The 25,532-nt window shown below is 37.8% G+C and overlaps 4 protein-coding genes and 1 pseudogene across 4 annotated transcripts; all 5 read left to right on the top strand.

Moving 5' to 3' along the window:
- The first annotated feature begins 87 nt into the window (after nt 1–87).
- On the top strand, nt 88–1,008 carry LOC115412751 (olfactory receptor 11A1-like). The gene has a single exon (XM_030125391.1). The coding sequence runs from the start codon at nt 88–90 to the stop codon at nt 1,006–1,008; it is 921 nt and encodes a 306-aa protein (XP_029981251.1).
- Nucleotides 1,009–2,183: 1,175 nt separating this feature from the next.
- On the top strand, nt 2,184–3,110 carry LOC115412669 (putative gustatory receptor clone PTE03; annotated as a pseudogene).
- Nucleotides 3,111–7,130: 4,020 nt separating this feature from the next.
- On the top strand, nt 7,131–8,057 carry LOC115412029 (olfactory receptor 11A1-like). Its single transcript, XM_030124327.1, has one exon. The coding sequence runs from the start codon at nt 7,131–7,133 to the stop codon at nt 8,055–8,057; it is 927 nt and encodes a 308-aa protein (XP_029980187.1).
- Nucleotides 8,058–17,928: 9,871 nt separating this feature from the next.
- On the top strand, nt 17,929–18,855 carry LOC115412641 (olfactory receptor 6N2-like). The gene has a single exon (XM_030125243.1). It carries the CDS (start codon nt 17,929–17,931, stop codon nt 18,853–18,855), a length of 927 nt encoding a protein of 308 aa, XP_029981103.1.
- A 3,321-nt stretch (nt 18,856–22,176) lies between these two features.
- On the top strand, nt 22,177–23,103 carry LOC115412028 (putative gustatory receptor clone PTE03). The gene has a single exon (XM_030124326.1). It carries the CDS (start codon nt 22,177–22,179, stop codon nt 23,101–23,103), a length of 927 nt encoding a protein of 308 aa, XP_029980186.1.
- Nucleotides 23,104–25,532: the final 2,429 nt, after the last annotated feature.

Here is a 25,532-nt window from a genome sequence, read left to right as displayed (position 1 = left end):
CATATACAGTCTATTATAGCTTTAGCATTCTTCAAGTCCTTCTATATCATAAACCTGTTTTCTTTATTTTAATATTTAACTTTCTAAATGGGTGAAAACTTTAATGTCACATATATAACTTTTGGTGGGTATGTGGAAATAGAGAAATACAGATATGCCTATTTTGTGGTAATATTTATAACATACATTCTTATAATCTGCAGTAATTCAACCATCATTTGTTTGATCTGTATTCATCCAAACCTCCATGAACCTATGTACATTTTTATTGCAGCTTTGTTGGTGAATTCTGTTCTTTACAGCACTGTGGTCTACCCAAAACTATTGATTGATGTTTTATCTGAAAAGCAGGTCATATCTTATTCAGCCTGTCTGTTTCAGTATTTCATGTTCTATATTTTAGTGTCATCAGAATTTCTATTTCTAGCTGCTATGGCCTATGACAGATATGTGTCTATATGTAAACCTCTGCAATATCCAACTATCATGAGAAAAACTACTGTTACAGTCCTACTGGTTTTACCTTGGCTGATTCCTGTTTGTGCGTTTTTGTTTACACGGATACTGATTGTTAGGCAAAGGGTGTGCAAATTTACTTTGCCGTCCATTTTTTGTAATAACTCACTTCACAGTCTTTACTGTGTAAAATCACGAGCAATAACAATATGTGGTATTGTTCTTTTGATAAATCTGACATTATGCCCTGTGGTATTCATACTTTTTACATACACTAGAATATTAATAATAACCTATCGAAGCTCTCCAGAAGTCAGGAAAAAAGCTGCACAGACCTGTTTACCCCATCTGCTGGTTTTAATCTGCTTCTCTTTGTTAATGACATATAATGTGGTGATGATGGAAGCTGATATGCCAAAAACTGTATTTTTAATCATGACTTTACAGCTTGTTCTGTATCATCCTCTCTTCAACCCCATCATATACGGACTAAAAATGACAGAGATTTATAGACACTTGAAGAACTTGCTGTGTCCACTAAAACTGAATTAATGTCATTAATATCTGTAATTATGGGATGCTATGAGTCAGGGTTTAATTAGATTTTTAGTACAGCAAAAATGATCAGTAGGATGCAAGTGTATGCTTATCCTACAGTCGTCACTAACATGAGCATCTAACAATATGCATATCCCATGATCATCATGGAAATGTTTCTCTGCAGTGACAGAAGCTTCAATGTCCTTTAAAATGTTTAATTACTAAAATGTCTTCTGTCTATAATGTGTCTTTGACAGATTGTCAACAACAAAACATGTAATAAACACAAAGGTTTCTTACCTTTGTGTACGGTACCAGGGTTTGGTGCCGGGTGCTGTGGCACCAAAGTGCCACAGCTCGGTGCCACCGGTGCCGTGGCACCTCCGGCACCTCGAGCCGAGGTGCCGCGGCACCGAGCCGTGGTACCAGAAGTGAGCCACCGGCGGTGTCAGTGCCTCAATATGCACACGCTGCCTCTCATGACGTGCGCATTAATTCTGAAATGCTTTAAATTTATGACGGTTTCTGGAGAGCTTTGTTGGGTGTTTTCATTCAGAGTTTTGTTTTGTATATTTATGAAACAATATTAACATTTGAAGGCTTACTATTTTTCCTTAAAAGTTCCCCTTTTGTGTGTGTTAATATTAACTTTATAAAGGTTAAGTTGTTCATGTGTATCCATTCCTGCATACCTGGTAACAATAGACAGATTCTTCCCTGGGGTGTGGCAGGCAATAAGGTAAAATCGTCGTATAAGCCGCGTCGGAGTATAAGCCGCAGGGTTTAAAGCGTGGGAAAAAAGTAGCGGCTTATAGTCTGGAATTTACGGTATTACTTTATTTTCAAAAGGTAGAAAATAACCTGAGTTGTTACACAATAGCGGTCAGTACAAAAAAAGTTTGGTACATGTATTTACAGACTGACAAACAACTCTTGACTCTTTGAGGGAAACTTTAATGAGATCCATGGAGGTTGATGACCTTAATAAAAGCATTTCACTGACTCAAACATTACTGTCATTTAGTGATGACACATACAATGTGAAATTCCAGGTCAGCTACTACTTTTAATGAATAGGTGAAGATAATGTACAGTAAATTATAGCTTCAGCATTCTTCTAAGTGACACTCCTCAAGTCTTTCTATATCATAAAGCTGTTTTCCTTCTTTTGATATTTAACTTTCTAAATGGATGAAAACTTTAATGTCACATATCTAACTTTTGGTGGGTATGTGGAAGTAGAGAAATATAAATATGCCTATTTTGTGGTAATATTTATAACATACATTCTTATAATCTGCAGTAATTCAACCATCATTTGTCTGATCTGTATTCATCCAAACCTCCATGAACCTATGTACATTTTTATTGCAGCTTTGTTGGTGAATTCTGTTCTTTACAGCACTGTGGTCTACCCAAAACTATTGATTGATGTTTTATCTGAAAAGCAGGTCATATCTTATTCAGCCTGTCTGTTTCAGTATTTCATGTTCTATGTTTTAGTGGCGTCTGAATTTCTATTTCTAGCTGCTATGGCCTATGACAGATATGTGTCTATATGTAAACCTCTGCAATATCCAACTATCATGAGAAAAACTACTGTTACAGTCCTACTGGTTTTACCTTGGCTGATTCCTGTTTGTGAGTTTTTGTTAACAGGGATCCTCATTGTTAAGGAAAGATTGTGCAAATTTACTTTACCGTCCATTTTTTGTAATAACTCGGTTCACAGACTTTACTGTGTTAAATCACGAGCAATAACAATATATGGCATTGTTCTTTTGATAAATCTGACATTATGCCCTGTGGTATTCATACTTTTTACATACAGTAGAATATTTATAATAACCTATCGAAGCTCTCCAGAAGTCAGGAAAAAAGCTGCACAGACCTGTTTACCCCATCTGCTGGTTTTAATCAACTTTTCCTTGTTAATTACATATAATGTGGTGATTGTTTGAGTGGAAGCTGATATACCAAAAACTGTATTTTTAATCATGGCTTTACAGCTTGTTCTGTATCATCCTCTCTTCAACTCCATCATATACGGACTAAAAATGACAGAGATTTATAGACACTTGAAGAACTTGCTGTGTCCACCCAAATTGAATTAATGTCATTAATACCTGTAATGATTTGATGTTATGTGTTAGGATTTAATTAGATTTTTAGTGCAGCAAAAAATGATTAGTAAGATGATAATAAATACAAACATTTCTTCTCAGTTTGATGTATTTATTGTTTTATTCTTTAGAAATGGAAGTATGGTCAGAGGACATACAACAGACTGTTTACTTCGAAAAGACAATATGAAACAAATATACAGTATAATGACTTATATCAGCGCAACATGTCTATTCAACTTTTCTTCATCTTTAATCCTCTACAGGCCTCACTCCTCTGTCTCCACATGCACATACATTTTCTTTGTAATGCCCACATCTCCTCAGTCTCGGTTTAGCTGCTGATGACCTGTTGCCTCCATTAATTTTTCCTGAGAGTTATTTTTTTTTATTTATTTTTACTCACTAGTGTTGATGTTTTGAGAGAGTGCAACTGTTTTTACAGACCTAATAAATTAGTGGTGTTGCAACACTATAAGTAAAGTACTCTGCAAGGTTGCCACTTATACCAATGTAGATAATAATAGAGTAATGTTCTTCGATCGGTAGAAAAGGACAGCAGCTGGAGAAAATGAGACACACTAGTTGTTTAAGTTTTTATAGAGTGTTTCCCGTGTCTCCTCAGTAACCCTATAAATCCTGAACCATGAAATCATTGAAAGAAAATTCTTGGTCTTTGACACTGGAGCCTGTATTGGTCCTTCTGAACAACCCAAAATTTTTTTCTCCAATATCAATTTCCACATGAGTTTTTATTTTGTGTCATATTTGATACATCGAGTCTCAATGCTCAAATATTATTTTTGAACAAACAAAAACATAACACAAACATGTCTAACAAATTGATCATTCCTTTTCAAAACTGCCAAAGTTCTGCCTCCTTCCCCATTATTGACAATCTTGTAGTGTCACAGGAAAGGCCTCTGCTGAATGAATTCCTCCCCCTGAAGGATTACCTGTGTATTGCATGTATCTAATTGTATACATCAGGTTTTTTAAGAAAAAAAAATCACACTGATCATGTAGAGCACAGGTGTCAAACATGCGGCCCTGGGGCCAAATCCGGCCCGCCAAAGGGTCGAGTCCGGCCCTTGGGAAGAATTTGTGAAATGCAAAAATTACACTAAGATATGAACAATCTTTTTATTTCAGGTTCCACATTTAAAACTAATCAAATCTCCAGTGGGCAGGACCAGTAAAATACTATCATAATAACATATAAATACTCACAACTCCACATTTTTCTCTTTGTAAATGTAACTATTTTCATGTATATACACTAAAACAAAGTATAAGTTTGCAAAAAATTTGAAAAACCTGAACAAATATGAACAACCTGAAACTTCTTAAGAGAAGTAAGTTCAATTTTAACAATATTCTGGCTGATATTAAATGTTTTGTGTATTTGTTGATCCACTGTCTCTACAAGTTATAATGTACATGTGTAAATGATAAACTGAGGCAGAATATTGTTAAAATTACACTTATTTTTTCAGTTTGTTCATGTTATTCACATTGTTTGAAAGGATAGTTTGTAGATGTAAACCTTTTCCTAATGTAAATTTACTTTTTTTGCTCTAAAACATAGAGAAAAGTTTGGAGTTGACATTATTTTTTATACTATTATGTTATTATTTTACTGGTTCGGCCCACTTCAGATCAAATATAGTTGAATGTGGCCCCTGAACTAAAATGAGTTTGACACCCCTGATGTAGAGGGCTTCAAAACTCATGTATCAAATATGTTACATTTTGTGTTATCGGGATAACTAAGCTCAGCCTTCATGTAGACCTAGGTATCAGAGCTCTCTGTTGGTACAGGACTAGACAGCTCCGTGAGCAAACTCACTTTATGGATGTAGGATAATGTTCCAAAATACAAAGAAAACACTACTGCAGTCCTGAATGCTGTTGTTAGGGCACCCACAGTCAAGAAATAAAAGCAGGTTATTACAAAGCATGTAGCAGGAGATGAGTTGAAGCTTTAGGTCAAAAGACCAAACAGGACATCTCTGTACAGTTCTATCCCCATCCTATCTCTGCTGACACAGTGATCGTCACTCACAGTGTCATGGCTTTGCTTCTTGGCCACGCCCACTCAGGACCCAGACTTACCACACGGTCAGACATCTGAACTTGTTTTACATCGAACATCATGATTTTACACAAACTCTTGCAGGTTAAAGTGAACTAAACTGTAAAATCTCCAGTGATTTAAGGGTTGGAACAGGTTTTATAATAACTTGTTTGATTATGAACTGGAAAGTACAATATTCAACCCAAGTAACTGAGTTAATGAAACTATAAAGGTCTAGGAGTATTTACTCAGTAGTGATGCAGAATGACTTTAAAAAGTCAATGCAAATTGTTAGCTTAATTTTTTTTATCCATCCATCCTTTAGAACTCATCAAGTTTGGCTTTATTGAGGATTCTCAATGACAGTCTTAGCCACAGACTCTGGTCACTGTGTAGTTTTGGTTTTGTTGGACCACATTGCTGTCATTGACACAGTGGACCATCAGATTCTGCTGTCTCATCTGGAGAACTGGGTCAGCATTCAGGGTGTAGGTTTAGAGTGGTTCAGATCCTATTTAATAGAGAAGTTTTTATGTCCATGTTGGACCTGTTGAGTCTGACACTGCACCTCTCACATGTGGAGTGCCTCAAAGCTCCATACTTGGCCTTCTTGTCTTCTCCCCTTATGTACTTCTTCTAGGATCAGTTCTCCATAAACATGACATCTCATTCCATCTTTACACTTGACAGTAGTCAAATGTATGTACCACTGACAGAGCATAAAGCGTACTTGGCGAAAAACTACTCCAGTACATAACAGAAATTAAAGCAGGGATGTCACAAAATTTCTTACACCTGAATGATGAAAAGACTGAGGTCATGTTGTTTGGGCCTGGTGATGCCTCCAAAGTTGATGTTGATCTGGGTCCTTTGCATCAATATTTGACACATACAGCAACAAACCTGGGTCTAAGGCTGGACAGTGATCTCAAACTTAATGTACAGATTAAATCAGTGGTAAAGTCCAGCTTTTTTCAACTGAGACAGCTGGTCAAAGTTGCATAATTACTTCCTGTGCATCATTTTCAGATTTTATTCCATGCTTTTGTCACAACTGCCTTAGATTACGGTAATGCACTTTATGTTGGGTTTAGACACAACTCACTTATTCGACTGCAGCTTGTTCAAGACGCAGCTGCTCGACTTTCAACTGGTGCCAAAAAAGTAGACCATATCACCCCAATTTTAACAACAATTCACTGGCTTCCATTTCAGTCCCGAATTAACTTTAAAATTCTTTTAGTGGTGACAGGGCTTTATCAGTCACTGCCCCTAAACTGTGGAATGAATGACCTTTCCACATCAGGCAGGCTGACATATTTTTTCTCTTTGGCTTTTAACTCAGTGAGAGTTTGGCTTTTACTATTTTAATATGTAATTACTTTTACTGCTTTTATTACTTCTTTTATGTGTTTCTTTTTATGTCTGTGGACAGCACTTTGGCCAAATGTGTTGTTTTTGGAGTGCTTTATGAAAAAAGTTGAGTAAATACTTCCATGAGAAAAAAAATCCATGAGAGGAAAAGTTAGAAAAACACAGAGAACAAACCACACATTTATGACAAAAATTTAATGACAAAGTATTCCTTTTTTTTCAAAATAGAGAAAATAACCTGAGTTTTTACAAACTAATGTTCAGAATAAAAAACCAATGCAAAGTTTGATAAATGTATTTACAGACTGACAAACAACTCCTCTGACTCTTGAGGTAAAGTTTAATGAGATCCATGGAGGCTGATGACCTTAATAAAAGCATGACACTGACTCAGACATTACTTTCATTCGGTGATGACACATGTAATGTGAAATTCCAGGGCAGCTATTACTTTTAATGAATAAGTGAAGATCCTATACAGTATATTATAAGCTTCAGCAATATTAAAGTTTTTCTATATCACAAACCTGTTTTCTTTATTTTAATATTTAACTTTCTAAATGGATGAAAACTTTAATGTCACATATATAACTTTTGGTGGGTATGTGGAAGTAGAGAAATATAAATATGCCTATTTTGTGGTAATATTTATAACATACATTCTTATAATCTGCAGTAATTCAACCATCATTTGTCTGATCTGTATTCATCAAAACCTCCATGAACCTATGTACATTTTTATTGCAGCTTTGTTGGTGAATTCTGTTCTTTACAGCACTGTGGTCTACCCAAAACTATTGATTGATGTTTTATCTGAAAAGCAGGTCATATCTTATTCGGCCTGTCTGTTTCAGTATTTCATGTTCTATGTTTTAGTGTCATCTGAATTTCTATTTTTAGCTGCTATGGCCTATGACAGATATGTGTCTATATGTAAACCTCTGCAATATCCAACTATCATGAGAAAAACTACTGTTACAGTCCTACTGGTTTTACCTTGGCTGATTCCTGTTTGTGAACTTACATTAGCAGTGATACTGATTGATAATGAAAGGTTCTGTGAATTTTCATTGCCGTCCATTTTTTGTAATAACTCAATTCACAGACTTTACTGTGTAAAATCACAAGCATTAACAATATATGGTTATGTTCTTTTGATAAATCTTGTGTTTTTCCCTGTGGTATTCATACTTTTTACATACATTAGAATATTTATAATAACCTATCGAAGCTCTCCAGAAGTCAGGAAAAAAGCTGCACAGACCTGTTTACCCCATCTGCTGGTTTTAATCAGCTTTTTGTTGTTAATTACATATAATGTGGTGATTGTTCGACTGGAAGCTGATATGCCAAAAACTGTATTTTTAATCATGACTTTACAGCTTGTTCTGTATCATCCTCTCTTCAACCCCATCATATACGGACTAAAACTGACAGAAATTTATACACACTTGAAAAACTTGCTGTGTCCATCCAAATTGAATTAATGTCATTAATATCTGTAATTATGAGATGTTATGTGTTAGGATTTAATTAGATTTTCAGTGCAGCAAAAAAAGATCAATAAGATGCAAATGTATGCTTATCCTACAGTAGTCACTAACATGACCATCTAACAATATGAATATCCCATGATCGTCATGGAAACATATCTCTGCAGTGGTAGAAGCTTCAATGTCCTTTAAAATGTTGAACTACTAAACTGTCTTCTGTCTATAATGTGTCTTTGATAGATTATCAACAACAAAACATGTAATAAACACAAAGGTTTCTTCTCAGTTTGATGTATTTATTGTTTTATTCTTTAGAAACAGAAGTATGGTCAGAGGACATAGAACAGACTGTTCAGCTCGAAAAGACAATATGAAACAAATATACAGTATAATGACTTATATCAGTGCAACATGTCAAACTGTGAAACTGTTCAACTTTTGTTCATCTTTAATCCTCTACAGGCCTCACTCCTCTGTCTCCACATGCACATACATTTTCTTTGTATTGCCCACATCTCCTCAGTCTCAGTTTAGCTGCTGATGACCTGTCGCCTCCATTAATTTTGCCTGAGAGTTATTTATTTATTTATTTATTTATTTATTTTCACTCACTAGTGTTAAAGCCATACCGTATGATGTGGCATTTTTACACTTTTCTCTTGTCATCTTAAAATGCTCCCAATAAGCGTGTGTCAAACTAAAATGTGAAAGAAATCCACAAGGTATTGAAACTCAAAAATGTATACTTCTGATAAAAGTATGACCAATCATTTTATTCGGTCTGAATAAATTAATTGGCTGAGCCTCCTGTCAGTCATCCATTACCGCCGTCCTGCATCCGATATCAGTACCTCTGAATCTGACGTTTCACTGGCGCTGCTCCTCCTGTCACTGACCAAAATTTCCTGTCTATGGATGTGAATGGATAGGACTCAAATGCACATGAAGGGAAAAAACGGATTTATTCACAGAAATAACAACCAAGGGGAACAAACAGGAAAAACCTGATTGCAGCAGTCACAGTCCGATGAGTGAAGGATGGAGATAATGTCCGGGAGTCAGGTGTCGATGACTCTGCAGACATGTCCACAAAAACGTCAGCTTTTATGACCACGGGACTCATACAGGTACATGTACTTGGTGTCACACAATGCAGGATGATGTAGGATGATAAATGTATGGACTATGAAACCTCAAATGTCCACGGAAAATTTGCGGAGTCTGCGTGCTCACAGTGTGCGCATCCATTGCCTGGGCACTTCATTGCCCAGCTGATGAGGTGCAGTGAAGACAATGACCCAGCGCTGCACAGACCAGACCCTTAAATACAGGTTCTACTGATGAAACAGGACCGCGGCAGGTGGATAATTTATCTGATTGCTGAGGGAGGGGTCTGTGGCCACGCCGAAGCGGACCGGACCTCCGCTTCCACTGTGTGCATCAGGTGAGAGTAGGGGAGCGTCAGAGCTCAGGCAGGGGGAAGCGGGCGAGGCTTTGAAAGGAGACGGGTTGTTCATGTTCAAACTGTTACTAAGTGCTGTGAGAAATGCCAGATCGGTAGGTATTAGGGATGTAAACAATTAATCAACTAACGATAAGAATTTGCTCGATTAAATTATTTATTGTCGGTTAATTGCCCTTGTCCACCTGTCCACACCTGTCCGAAGGCTGCTGGTTCTTCCACGCTGCGACGCCATGGCTGGGATAGCCGGCCATCGAATCGGATCATGGTGTTGATGAGTTCAAATGTCTTTATGGACATGGTGGAGCCAAACACAAACCAGCCCATCTGTTTGTGCACCCCTGAATAAATACACGCACAAATGCGGGGACGGTATCGGAGCATTTTCCCTGGAGATTTGTCTAGTCCACAGTCAGTGAGACAGAAGTTGAAAACATCCTCCAGCCTCCTGATTCAGGCCACAGTTATGTAATGCATTTGTGAAGCTTCAGGAGGTGGGGAAAAGATAAATGAGAAAATGAAAAGTTTCACTTTCACTTCTGCGGGGTACAGACCCCCATAGTATTAAAAGTAGGATGAAAAGTGACGCATGCACCCCCCCGCCCCCAACACACACACACACACAAAACGCACATGCGTGCACCCATCCACCCACCGGCGAAACGCACATGCGTGCACCCCCCTATTACACACCACCACATCAACAGCTGAATTCCACAGGAAACACTGACTGTATCCAGTGGTTCAATAAATCAGTCATTAAGAAATATGACATGGTTTTTCATGAAGTGTATAAACAATATTTAGCTTTTTTTCATAGAGGCTGTACTGATAAAGAAATTCAGGTTCTCAGGAAAATCGCTGCTTATCAATTATCGTTAATTGATCGATAAGGGTAACAAACTAACGATTAATGAATTAATCCATAATTTGCATCCCTAGTAGGTATAGCTTTAATGTATTGAGGGAGTGCAATTGTTTTTACTGGCCTATTAAATTAGTGGTGTTGTAACACTATGAGTAAAGTACTCTGCAGGATTGCCAATGATACTGATGTATATAATAATAGAGTAATGTTCTTCGATCTGTAGAAAAGGACAGCAGCTGGAGAAAATGAGACGCACTGGTTGTTTAAGTTTTTATAGAGTGTTTCCCGTGTGTCCTCAATAACCCTATAAATCCTAAACCATTAAATTATTGACAGAAAATTCCAGTTGTTTGACACTGGAGCCTTTATTGTTCCTTCTGAACAACCCAAAATTTTTTCTCCAATATCAATTTCCATGTATGAGTTTTCATTTTGTGTCATATTTGATACATTGGGTCTCAGTGCTCAAATATTATTATTTTTGGATAAACAAAAACATAACACAAACATGTCTAACAAATTGATAACTCCTTTTCAAAATTGCCAAAGTTCTGCCTCCCTCCTCATTATTGACAATCTTGTAGTGTCACAGGAAAGGCCTCTGGTGAACAAATTCCTCCCCCCTGGAGGATTATCTGTGTATTGCATGTATCTAATTGTATACATCAGGTTTTTCAAGAAAAAAATATCATACTGATCATGTAGAGGGCTTCAAAACTTATGTATCAAATATGATACATTTGGCATTATCGGCATAACTAAGCTCGGCCTTCACATAGACCAAGGTATCGGAGCTCTCTGTTGGTACAGGACTAGAAAGCTCGGTGAGCAAACTCACTTTAGGGATGTAGGATAATGTTCCAAAATAGAAAGAAAACACTACTGCAGTCCTGAATGCTGTTGTTGGGGCACCCACAGTCAGTAAATAAAAGCAGGTTATTACAACTCATGTAGCAGGAGATGAGTTGAAGCTTTAGGTCAAAAGACCAAACAGGACATCTCTGTACAGTTCTATCCCCATCCTATCTCTGCTGACACAGTGATCGTCACTCACAGTGTCATGGCTTTGCTTCTTGGCCACGCCTACTCAGGACCCAGACTTACCACATGGTCAGACATCTGAACTTGTTTTACATCAAACATCATGATTTCACATGAACTCATGCAGGTTAGAGTGAACTAAACTCTACAATTTCCACTGACTTAAATGTGGGGTAGAAGATGTTTTCCTGGAGCATTTTTTACAATATTACTTAAAATCCCCTTCACACATGCAATTGGGTACCCCAATTGCAACCAACTAATTAAATGCTTTAACACAGAAATTTAAAAAATGTAGTCACCTGTGGAATGGACAGGACTGAAAAAACACCATCCAATCATTTTAACCGGCCCATCGAAATGATTGAATGGTGATAAGTCTATCAAACTCAACTGCCATTTGTCCCTCCCCCTGCTGCACATACCCCTTTTCGGGCATGAATCATGCGTTCCCAGAAGCTTGGAGCACTTGTACAGGAAACACAGCCTGATCTTGGCTATATGAGCTATATTAGGAAGGAAAGTTCACTGGCAAACTGTTTTGTCACTAACATAAATCACTAGGAAATGTAACGTTACCAGCCGGGTGAATTGATGCTGTGCTGTGCTTGTAAATCCTCGGGAACAAGCTGTAATGGTTTTGGGTCCGGGCAGCTCGTTTGAGACCGTGGAGAGTGGAGGAAAACGGCAGGCAGAAACTCACGTCCACACTAATGCTGGGATTTCAAAATGCTCGTCGTTTATTAAACACTCCAACCTTACCAAGCCCGGTTGTATGGCTACTATATTTCATACATGAACAAAATAGTGCCACTACTTAACCATCACTGTTGTTCTCAGAAGCAAAAAAAAATAGGAGCGAGGTAGATGTCCAACCAGCATGGTGTCCATATCGTTACTCTAGCAAAAACATACAGGCGCTGCCCTATGACGTCACTGCTAGGCGACACAGTATACACCGTGTTACAGGCACGTTCCATAAATTCGACTGTTACAAAGCATTGTGCATTCCAATACTCTGGAAGCGTGGCTTCAGGGGGGATGTCTGAAGAAAGGAGTTTGGACTTTTGAATTGTGTATTTTCAAAATGTAGCTTGCTCGAACTGTTTTTCCAAGATCTCCCACCCTACCTTTTAGGATTGGAGCAGGTTTTATAATACCTTCTTTGATTATGAACTGGAAAGTACAATATTAGACCAAAGTAACTGAGTTAATGAAACTACAAAGGTCTTGGAGTATTTACTCAGCAATGATGCAGAATGACTCCAGTAGATCAATGCAAATTGTCAGCTTAATTTTTTTTATCCATCCATCCTTTAAAATTTGTCAAGTTTGGCTTTGTTGAGGGTTCTCAATGACAGTCTTTTAGCCACAGACTCTGGTCACTGTGTAGTTTTGGTTTTGTAGGACCAGATTGCTGCTGTTGATACAGTGGACCATCAGATTCTGCTGTCTCACCTGGAGAACTGGGTCAGCATTCAGGGTGTAGGTTTAGAGTGGTTCAGATCCTATTTAATAGAGAAGTTTTTGTGTCCACGTTGGACCTGTTGAGTCTGATGCTGCACCTCTCACATGTGGAATGCCTCAAAGCTCCATACTTGGCCTTCTTGTCTTCTCCCCTTATTTACTTCTAGGATCAGTTCTTCACAAACATGGCATCTCATTCCACCTTTACACTGACAATAGTCAAATTTATGCACCACTGAAACAGGAAAATGCATACTCGGCAAAAAACTACTCCAGTACATTGCAGAAATTGAAACATGGATGTCACTAAACTTCTTACACCTGAATGATGAAAAGACTGAGGTCATGTTGTTTGGGCCTGGTGATGCCTCCAAAGTTGATGCTGATCTGGGTCCTTTGCATCAATATTTGACACATACAGCAACAAACCTGGGTCTAAGGCTGGACAGTGGTCTCAAACTTAATGCACAGATTAAATCACTGCATCATTTTCAGATTTTATTCCATGCTGTTTTCACAACTGACTTAGATTACAGTAATGCACTTTATGTTGGGCTTAGACACAACTCACTTACTGGACTGCAGCTGGTTCAAGACACAGCTGCTCGACTTTCAACTGGTGCAAAAAAGTAGACCATATCACCCCAATTTGAACATATGTTCACTGGCTTCCATTTCCTTTCTGAATTGACTTTAAAATTATCTTCTTTGTTTTTAAATGCCTCAATGGCCTAGCCCCCCAGTATCTGTCTGACCTGCTCCAGCTGTACCCTCCTTCACACACTCTCAGATCAGCAGATCAGTCATTGTTAGTCATCCTTAGGCAGAGGCGCTTCTACTGGGGGGGGGCTTGTTTCAGGAAAATTTTCAGATTCAACTTTAGCCCAGATTTTCTAATGCTCCCATGTCTTGGGAATACAAAAATGTGAAAAAATTTCAAATCAAGCCCAACGCCCCCCCTACCCTGAACATTACTTTTTCAGCCCTGAAAACGTGTTTTTTTTTGGGAACTTTCAAACCTTCTTCACTTTTGATAAAGTACAATGTAGCAATATGCTCATGCTGGGCCCTTAAATGTTTTTTTGTGAGACATGTCATGTCTTCAGAGTGCTTTGCATTACAAAAGGTGTAGTGTCAAGGTCAAATTATAGGTCAAAGGTCACCCAAATGGTCAAAAATGCATATTTCATGGAATTAAGCTGTTAATGTGGGTTCTTCCAAATGTTGGGCTCAGGTTCTCTCCTCATAACACATCTACTGACCACAAACAGCTTCCATTCAATAAGACACATTAAACAGAACTATTTACTCAATGTATTATCCATACAGACATGTCAAAAATAACAAACGGTAGTTTCACATGACTTTGACATTTACAAGTATTTGTCCCGTTGCGGGCGACACAGTGGTGGATAGCACTTGTGCCTCACAGACAGAAGGTCCTGGGTTCGATTCCAACACCAGTCGACGGGGGTGGGACCTTTCTGTGTGGAGTTTGCATGTTCTCCCCATGTCTGCATGGGTTTTCTCCGGGTATTCCGGCTCCTCCCACCATCCAAACACATGCACTGATAGGTTAATGGGTTAATCCAAATCACCCATAGGTGTGAATGTGAGAGTGATTGTTTGTCTCTATATGTTCAGTCTGTGATGAACTGGTGAAATGTCCAGGGTGAACCCCGCCTTCGCCCATAAGTAGCTGGGATAGGCTCCAAGCGACCCCCGTGACCCTAGTGAGGATAAAGCGGGTTCAGAAAATGAATAATTGAATGTCCCGTTGCAATCCTTGTAGCTCCATGACAGTGGGTTGTAGTGTTAGTGATGGGCGACACAGTGGTGCAGTGGATAGCACTCGCACATCACAGACAGAAGGTCCTGGGTTCGATTCCAACTCCAGTCGGTGGGGGTTGGACCTTTCTGTGTGGAGTTTGCATGTTCTCCCCATGTCTGCATGGGTTCTCTCTAGGTACTCTGGCTCCTCCCACCATCCAAAGACATGCACTGATAGGTTAATTGGTTAATCAAAATTGCTCATAAGTGTGAATGTGGGAGTGATTGTTTGCCTCTATACGTTCAGCCCTCAGATGAACTGGTGAAATGTCCAGGGTGAACCCCGCCTTCGCCCTAAAGTAGCTGGGATAGGCTCCAGCGACCCCCATGACCCTAGTGAGGATAAAGTGGGTTCAGATAATGAATGAATGAATGAAGTGTTAGTGATTCCCGCCAAAATGTGTGCTAGTGTTTCCCTCCACACTAATGGCGGCAAATTCAAATGGAATGTACATGTTGCAATATTTAGTCTCTAATGTGGCTTTGAAAGGGCCAAAGGCCTTGGGGGATCCCACCAGGAAACCAGAGGGAAGAGAACTTAGGACATTTGGTTGGTTGGACATATGGTTTTTCCTCACCACTGTCATCAGTCGTAAGTGTTTGCTCCTGGAGGATTCTGTTGGGTTTCTGTAAATTGGCTTAAAATTTGATTTGATTTGATCTATCTCCCCTTTATGTGAAGCACTTTGTAACATGTTGTTTTAAAAAGTGCTATATAAATAAAGCTTTACTTACTTACTTACTTACTTACTTACTTACTCACTTACATATTTGATAAAATGTCAGAATGGTATGAATTATAGAAAAAACTAGGCATTTTGGTGACCTTTAACCTATAACATGACCTTGACATTAGACTTTTCATAGTACAAAGTACTCTGACGATACAATATGGCACTGACAAGATCATTAAATGGCCCATCATGAACATATTTATACATTGCACTGGACAAAAGAGTGGAGAAGCTGTGAAAGTTGCGATTTTCAGAATTAAAAAAAGTAATTTTTGGGGTGGGGGGGGTTTGGATGAAATTTTTTTTTTAAATTACACAGGAGTGCTTAGAACATCTTGTTGCATCAGAAAATCAGGGCTAATGTGGTATTTGATATTAAGCCCCCCCTCTACCTCTACCAATTATGGGCACCATGAAAGCATAATTGTGGTGGACCCGACAGAAATGTACTCTTTTCAATCTGTCGAACCAGGGGGGTATATTGACCCTTTGCACGTTACGTCACGCTTTGTTCGTGCCGCAAACGAGGACTGCACACTGGACGGCAAACCGGCTAATATCGAATTTGATCTTAACGTTCTCGTTTTGGTTCGTTCTTAACCCTGCTTTACACGTACAGTGGTCGCACACAACAGTTCCATCCTTCTTCACAGACACCCATGGTTTCAGCTGGTTCCAGACAGAACCTGGCTATGATGGACCTGATATTACAGATAGAGCAGGCTCTGTTTGTGTCGATCGCACATTAGCTCCACCAAACGCTAGCTAGATGGCTAGACTGGGTTAACTACTATGAGCCACTATGTTCCAGTGGCTGTCATAAGTAGCCTACAATATTAGCTCTGTTATGGTAGCTGCCTTTTTTACCAGCTACACTATGTTCTATGAAATACTGTTATTGTCATTATGCTGTTCCATATGTTATAGTAGTCAAACTGTACATATTACTGTGTGTAGATAGTACAAAGGCAGCCACTTCAACAACAGAGCTAATACTGTAGGCTACTTATGACAGCCACTGACATTATTACACAATGTTAGTTCATTACAGCTGCTTTTGGTTACAGTCTATTTGAGTTTGGATGGCATGCTGGGGGAAACATGTTAAAAACATACACAGCTAGCTAGTTAACGTTAGCTGTGTCTTTCCTTTACCATTATGAAACACATTCATCTGCCGTGAGCGCAGTACAGCGACTCGGTAATCTAACCTGAGACTAAGAACTGGTATCATCCAGACTTTAGTCTGCGTTTAGATCAGCACCTGTGTATGGGGACACTCCATTTAGAACAGAATGGTACAGATCGTGTGCTTTAAACTCCGATAGACTGGAGGATTTTGTTAGATCCATAAACACATCCGGAGGGAGACAATATGGGTCGGTAGCTAGCCCTGCTATTGCTAGCTTCTCCAAATAGCGTTCTTTCTGCCATCCAGTAAGGTGAGTCACTTTGCAGGACAACTCCAAAACTTTATTTTCAGAGCTGGTAGCCATAATCCATTGCTCATTCGTTTGTTTGTTGTGTTGCTTTTGCCATCCACCATGGCACTGAACCCCTAGTCACATGATAACTGTGACGTCGGTGCAAAGGGTCAATATGTGGGGGTGCTGTCCATAAACAACGTCACTCACGATACCGTGAAAATGCAAACGAAACTTAACATTCTATCAACGTTCTTTCAACCGACTTCTATACCTCTCTTATACAGTGGATCTTACATGAAATTTTCACAACTTCTATATGCACTGGGCCCCCTCCACTACTCTATGGGCTTCCCACAAATACTGAGCCCCATAAATTTGTCATGTTTACCACCCCCCCCCACCCCCTTATTGGCGCCCCAGTCCCTAGGACACAGAGGAAGCTGAGATGTGACGAAGCTTTTCCAGTCGCTGCCTCCAAACTGTGGAATGAACTAGCTTTACACATCAGGCAGGCCGACTGTTTCTGTTTTTAAATATTTAAAACATATTTTTTTCTCTTTGGCTTTTAACTCAGTGAGAGTTTGGCTTTTATTGTTTTAATATATAATTACTTTTACTGCTTTTATTGCTTCTTCTATGTGTTTGTTTTAATTTGTTTTTATGTCTTTGTACAGCACTTTGGCCAAATGTGTTGGTAGAAAATAACCTGAGTTGTTACACAATTGCGTTCAGAAAAAAAAAAAAAAAAACAATAAACAAAGTTTGATAAATGTATTTACAGACTGACAAACAACTCCTCTGACTCTTGAGGGAAACTTTAATGAGATCCATGGAGGCTGATGACCTTAATAAAAGCATTTCACTGACTCAAACATTAGTGTCATTTAGTGATGACACATATAATGTGAAATTCCAGGTCAGCTACTACTTTTAATGAATAGGTGAAGATCATATACAGTAAATTATAGCTTTAGCATTCTTCAGGTCTTTCTATATCATAAAGCTGTTTTACTTATTTTAATATTTAACTTTCTAAATGGATGAAAACTTTAATGTCACATATATAACTTTTGGTGGGTATGTGGAAGTAGAGAAATATAAATATGCCTATTTTGTGGTAATATTTATAACATACATTCTTATAATCTGTAGTAATTCAACCATCATTTGTCTGATCTGTATTCATCCAAACCTCCATGAACCTATGTACATTTTTATTGCGGCTTTGTTGGTGAATTCTGTTCTTTACAGCACTGTGGTCTACCCAAAACTATTGATTGATGTTTTATCTGAAAAGCAGGTCATATCTTATTCGGCCTGTCTGTTTCAGTATTTCATGTTCTATGTTTTAGTGGCGTCTGAATTTCTATTTCTAGCTGCTATGGCCTATGACAGATATGTGTCTATATGTAAACCTCTGCAATATCCAACTATCATGAGAAAAACTACTGTTACAGTCCTACTGGTTTTACCTTGGCTGATTCCTGTTTGTGAACTTACATTAGCAGTGATACTGATTGATAATGAAAGGTTCTGTGAATTTACTTTGCCGTTCATTTTTTGTAATAACTCAATTCACAGACTTTACTGTGTAAAATCACAAGCATTAACAATATATGGTTATGTTCTTTTCACAAATCTGACATTATGCCCTGTGGTATTCATACTTTTTACATACAGTAGAATATTAATAATAACCTATCAAAGCTCTCCAGAAGTCAGGAAAAAAGCTGCACAGACCTGTTTACCCCATCTGCTGGTTTTAATCAACTTTTTCTTATTAATGACATATAATGTGGTGATAGTTCGACTGGAAGCTGATATGCCAAAAACTGTATTTTTAATCATGTCTTTACAGCTTGTTCTGTATCATCCTCTTTTCAACCCCATCATATACGGACTAAAAATGACAGAGATTTATAGACACTTGAAGAACTTGCTGTGTCCACCCAAATTGAATTAATGTCATTAATACCTATAATGATGGGATGTTATGTGTTAGGATTTAATTAGATTTTTAGTGCAGCAAAAAAAGATCAATAAGATGCAAATGTATGCTTATCCTACAGTAGTCACTAACATGACCATCTAACAATATGCATATCACATGATCGTCATGGAAATGTTTCTCTGCAGTGGTAGAAGCTTCAATGTCCTTTAAAATGTTGAACTCCTAAAATGTCTTCTGTCTATAATGTGTCTTTGATAGATTGTCAAAAACAAAACATGTAATAAACACAAAGGTTTCTTCTCAGTTTGATGTATTTATTGTTTTATTCTTCAGAGGACATACAACAGACTGTTGAGCTTGAAAAGACAATATGAAACAAACATACTGTTTAATGACTTATATCAGTGCAACATGTCAAACTGTGAAACTGTTCAACTTTTCTTCATCTTTAATCCTCTACAGGCCTCACTCCTCTGTCTCCACATGCACATACATTTTCTTTGTATTGCCCACATCTCCTCAGTCTCAGTTTAGCTGCTGATGACCTGTCGCCTCCATTAATTTGGCCTGAGACTTATCATACACGTAGTATAACGAGCAAGTGAACAGTGAGGGCCAATCCATACCCTGTATGCTTACGAGGCGTGTATGATAAGCCTACACATGAAAATGATGTCTAAGTTTTGTTTTTCGCAATCACACACTCCGTATTCAGAGGTGTCAAGTAACAAAGTACAAATACTTGGTTACCTTACTTAAGTAGAAATTTTGTTTATCTGTACTTTACTAGAATAACTATTTTTAGCTGACTTTTTACTTCTACTCCTTACATTTTAAAAATAGCCTCGTTACTCCTATTTCATTCCAGCTCGTCATCATTCAAATAAAAAAAACTATCCAGATAAATCGCGCCATCCAGATAGAGTGAATTTGTGAAGGTCTTTTTCACCTTCTTTTTCTTTTCTCCCGCCTTCACTCTCTCCCCTTCTCTCTTCTCTCTTTCTTCTCCTTCCCCCAGTTCTTTCCTGTCAGGTTCGGCATCAAAATGTGGTTCAGCAAACCCTAAAATAAAAACAGTGGAATATCAAGGGGAGCCTCATATACTTTATGTTCCCCTTGGCAAAGCAAATTTATTCACCGCAGCAAGGCAGCCAGGCCACTGTTCTGCTGTTATGATGCCGGACAAGACAAGTAGAAGAGAGAAAAAAAAAAAAAAAGTGAATTTGATTGTGATTGGATGAGAAGTATAAACATATACCATTCTGACCCCTATTGGTTTGTAATCAATCCATCACACCAGACTTTTTGCATCATTCCAATACTTATATTCAACTAGTCGTCATATCTTTCGCTCCATAAACATGTTAGTGCTCAGTAGGACACATATATGGTTCTTGAATACATTTGTATTGGACTCAAATGCCTTCATTTTCAGTGGTCATATATGCGGCTGAAACAGGTAGACTAGTGCATCCCAAATGTTTCAACATTAACATTTTGATATAACATTATAGTCATTATGTCCTTTTTTAGAAACATGTTTTTTAGGAGTTGGGGTAGTGCACTATAGGCCCATGTGGCACTGCCTAAACTTTTGTCCTAATGGCATTTTTTCTCCTTACATTTATTTTATACTTTAATTAGTTTTGAATCCAGTACTTTTACACTTTTACTTGAGCAAAAAGTTTGAGTCGATAGTTCAACTTCTACAGAAGTCTGTTTAAACCCTAGTATCTAGACTTCTACCTGAGGAATGAATGGGAATACTTTTGTCACCTCTGGTCTAGTATTATAAGATGTAGGGGTGGAATGGTACAGGTAGCCCATGGTTCAGTCTGTACCTCCATTTTTGGGCCACAGTTTCGGTTCGGTTTCAGTACTTGTTTTGTGCGTAAAGAGAATAGTTTTTTATCTCCCTGAACTATATTTTTATTTGGCTTGTCAGCAAAAACTGAATTTTACAGTAGGAACAAATTATGTCAGTCTGCTGAATAAAATAACACTTTCTATACTGAACAGTAGAACCCTTTCTTATTCCTTGACTACTTGTATACAGTCGTATAAAACAGGCATGTGCACACGTAGGGCCCAAAGGGGGCTTTTTCAAATAAATAACTTCCTTTTCTGCATAGGCATGTGAAAGAAAATAGTGGTATAAAAACGCCACGGTTATCTACAGTGCGCATTTCCTTGTAATAGCATGTCACGATACATTATGTGTGTCAGAGTCCTGCACCAGGTCGGGTACCCACAGGTACTTAAATGTGAGTTACTGTGTAGATAATGTGTTTAATCACAGGTGAGGTCGGGTTGTGGGTCTAATGTACGTGGGTACAGGTGGGTGTCAGTTTTGGAACAGTGGAGGAGACGTGCAGGACTCTGCTGTCTCTTACAAAGGGGCGGGGCTGCCCCGCGCCACATGTTCACTTGTATGTCAAGCAAGCGAGACATTAATCAATTGCAAAACCAAAAACCCACAGTCCATAAGGGTGGATTGTCCCATGTGGGGCAGACCGAACGGTACATGGTTTTCCCGAGTAACGCTGCATCCCTAATAATATGACAATTGACTTACAGTGATTCCTTCCATTTCTTCTGACCCAGTAGCGGACACTGTTTCATTGCTTGTTGACTCCATGTTTGTTGCCACTCCAGCTGTGTGGAATTCCCATTCCTATAATGCACTTCCCGAAAAAAATTCCGAAAAGGCCAGAGTGACGTTGCGGTTTGGTATGTAAACAAATGGACTGCTTGAGATGGAGTCATCTTGTGATGAAAGTCATACGCTGCTTCAACATCACCATTTCCACTATTATTGTCAATGCCATCATCATCCTTCTCAATAAAAATACCTTGAAGGGATATAGTTAAAACAACCACAAACTTTCTCAAAATGATGACATGATTACATTCTATTGAATCAAAGGTCAAAGGTCAGTGCAACCTCACAAACCACGTTTTTGGCCATTTCGTATAAATTATAACATTTCACACACAGATAATAGGATACAATAACTGTTTTACCCAGAAAGTCACACAAAAATTGGTGACGTTATTTATGTATTAGTTAATCATTATTGACTCTTGAGAGAAAGTTTAATGAGATCCATAGAGGTTGACGAAACCTTAATAAAAGCATTTCACTCACTCAAACATTAATTTCTTATGGAGATGACACATGTGGTATGTATTTCGGGACCAGGTGATGCTTTAAATGAAAAGGAGAATCCAATAAACAGAATATTATAAGCTTCAGCACTCTTCTAAGTGACACTCCTCAAGTCTTTCTATATCATATATCTATTTCCTTGAGTTTATTACTTAACTTTCTAAATGGATGAAGACTTTAACATCACATATCTAATTTTTGGTGGGTATGTGGAAGTAGAGAAATATAAATATGCCTATTTTGTGACTGTATTTTTTACATACATGCTTATAATCTGTAGTAATTCAACCATCATTTGTCTGATCTGTATTCACCGAAACCTCCATGAACCTATGTACATTTTTATTGCAGCTTTGTTGGTGAATTCTGTTCTTTACAGCACTGTGGTCTACCCAAAACTATTGATTGACTTTTTATCTGAAAAGCAGGTCATATCTTATTCAGCCTGTCTGTTTCAGTATTTCATGTTCTATGTTTTAGTGGCATCTGAATTTCTACTTTTAGCTGCTATGGCCTATGACAGATATGTGTCTATATGTAAACCTCTGCAATATCCAACTATCATGAGAAAAACTACTGTTACAGTCCTACTGGTTTTAGCTTGGCTTGTTCCTCTTTGTGAGCTTACGTTAGCAGTGATACTGATTGATAATGAAAGGTTCTGTAGATTTACTTTGCCCTCCATTTTTTGTAATAACTCAATTCTCAAACTTCACTGTGTACCTTCACGAGCAACAACAATATATGGCATTGTTCTTTTGATAAATCTTGGATTTTTCCCTGTGGTATTCATACTTTTTACATACACCAGAATATTGATAATAACCTATCGAAGCTCTCCAGAAGTCAGGAAAAAAGCTGCACAGACCTGTTTACCCCATCTGCTGGTTTTAATCAATATTTTCTTGTTAATTACATATAACGTGGTGATTGTTCGACTGGAAGCTGATATGCCAAAAACTGCATTTTTAATCATGACTTTACAGCTTGTTTTGTATCATCCTCTCTTCAACCCCATCATATACGGACTAAAAATGACAGAGATTTATGTACATTTGAAGAACTTGCTGTGTCCACCCAAATTGAATTAATGTCCTATAATGGGATACTATTCCTCTGACATGATATTCAATGTTAGCCTCCACCACTCAGTACAGGGTATCATTATGTTCAACACATGATCGTTTGGTTTGAAAATTGTGATTATCCTACAGTAGTGTCTAGGACAGTGGTTCCCAAACTTTTTTGGCTTGTGAGCCCATTTTAACATCACAAATTTCTGGCGAGCCAGACGTTCAAAACAGAGACTTTTGGGAAGTTTTTCCTTGCTACTGTCACCAGTCACAAGTGTTTGCTCCTGAAGGATTCTGTTGGGTCTCTGTAAACTTGATTTGATTCTGATTTGAATTGATAAAGCACTTTTTGACTCTGTCTGTGAAAAGTGCTCTATAAATAAAATTTACTTGCTTACTTACTTTTATTTTTTGCTAAAATTAATTTGTTTTGATCATGTAATAGGTTGCTATACTATGTTGCAAATAAACGCTAATTTTAGAGGAAATTTAGTCTATATAATGTATATTATTATGGACGGAGGCAGAAAAGCCAGGTGTAGATTACTGTGCAAGTTATGAATAATCATGACTTTACAGCTTATTTTGTATCAACCTCTCTTCAACTCAATCATATACGGACTAAAAATGACAGAAATTTATAGACATTTGAAGAACTTGCTGTGTCTGTCCAAATTTAATTAATGTCATTAATATCTGTAATTATGGGATGTTATGTGTTAGGATTTAATTAGATTTTCAGTGCAGCAAAAAAAAAATGATCAACTAGAAGCACTCGGAGAGCGCAGACCTCCGCCAAGGCTGATCAGTGCCCCCCCCCCGTGCCCCCCACCCCCCCCGATCACCACCAAAATTTAATCATTTCTTCCTTATCCCATTTCCAACAAACCCTGAAAATTTCATCAAAATCTGTCCATAACTTTTTGAGTTATGTTGCACACTAACGGACAGACAAACAGACAAACAAACCCTGGCAAAAACATAACCTCCTTGGCGGAGGTAATAAGATGCAAATGTATGCTTATCCTACAGTAGTCACTAACATGAGCATCTAACAATATGCATATCCCATGATCGTCATGGAAATATTTCTCTGCAGTGATAGAAGCTTCAATGTTCTTTAAAATGTTGAACTACTAAAATGTCTTCTGTCTATAATGTGTCTTTGACAGATTGTCAACAACAAAACATGTAGTAAACACAAACATTTCTTCTCAATTTGATGTATTTATTGTTTTATTCTTTAGAAATAGAAGTATGGTCAGAGGACATACAACAGACTGTTTAGTTCGAAAAGACAATATGAAACAAACATACTGTATAATTTGATTGATTGATTGATTGATTGATGTATTTATTTCGAACATGAATGTCAAACAGAAGAAAATAAATAAGACATATAAGACATATAATACATATTCGAAAAGGAGTGAGAAGAAGTACAACTTATAGACTCCCACCCCTTCTCCTTATATAATTAATAACAATAATAACCTTCCTTGTCTAATCATATCTATACACTATGCCATAATTTGACTGATACTTACTAGTAAATAATTAGGTTTCTGGCTTTATATTATTATGAACAAATATAATATGATTTACATAAACACATAATACAATAACACTTGTATGTAAATACATAGTCATACACAGATCTATACACACATATAAACCTACATATATACACACACACATACACACTTATACATACGTTTACACACACTTACCACATACTTGTACATCTTTAGAACACCCAGTGATCCCCAAGCCCTCCCTCATCCCTGTACCTCTGAAAAATTGTATCTTTGTACCTCATTTTAAATTCTTACATGCTTGGACATTGCTTTAACTCTATATTAAATCTGTTCCACAGTCTCACCCCGCTGACAGAAACACAAAAACCCTTCCTAGTCGTGTGTATTAAGGGAATTTTAAAGTTAATTTTTCCCCTTAAATCACCCCCCCCCCCCCCCATGAATACTGAATAATTTCTGTATATTTGTAGGTAAAAGATTATTTTTAGCTTTGTACATTATTTGAGCTGTTTGATAGTCCACAATGTCTGTGAACTTGAGTAATTTTGACTGTCAGAATAATGAGTTTGTGTGTTCCTGGTAGCCAACGTTACGAATGATCCGTATTGCTCTTTTTTGAATAATAGTTAGTGGCTGTAGTGAGGTCTTGTAGTTGTTACCCCAGCTCTCAGCACAGTACTGTAAATATGGTGAAACTAGGGAACAGTATAGGTAGATATAATGACTTGTATCAGTGCAACATGTCAAACTGTGAAACTATTCAACTTTTCTTCATCTTTAATCCTCTACAGGGTGGGGAAGCAAAATTTACAATGAACATTTAGTTGTTTTTTCTCAGCAGGCACTACGTCAATTGTTTTGAAACCAAACATATATTGATGTCATAATCATACCTAACACTATTATCCA

Source organism: Sphaeramia orbicularis, chromosome 21, assembly GCF_902148855.1.
Source record: "Sphaeramia orbicularis chromosome 21, fSphaOr1.1, whole genome shotgun sequence".
Lineage (NCBI taxonomy): Eukaryota > Metazoa > Chordata > Actinopteri > Kurtiformes > Apogonidae > Sphaeramia > Sphaeramia orbicularis.
The sequence above is the reverse complement of the archived record's forward strand: the minus strand, read 5'-3'. Positions and strand labels throughout refer to the sequence as shown.

Bases quoted from the DNA above. Each gene is read 5' to 3' on its own strand.
- LOC115412751 (XM_030125391.1), top strand. From the start codon at position 88: ATGGGTGAAAACTTTAATGTCACATATATAACTTTTGGTGGGTATGTG.
- LOC115412028 (XM_030124326.1), top strand. From the start codon at position 22,177: ATGGATGAAGACTTTAACATCACATATCTAATTTTTGGTGGGTATGTG.
- LOC115412029 (XM_030124327.1), top strand. From the start codon at position 7,131: ATGGATGAAAACTTTAATGTCACATATATAACTTTTGGTGGGTATGTG.
- LOC115412641 (XM_030125243.1), top strand. From the start codon at position 17,929: ATGGATGAAAACTTTAATGTCACATATATAACTTTTGGTGGGTATGTG.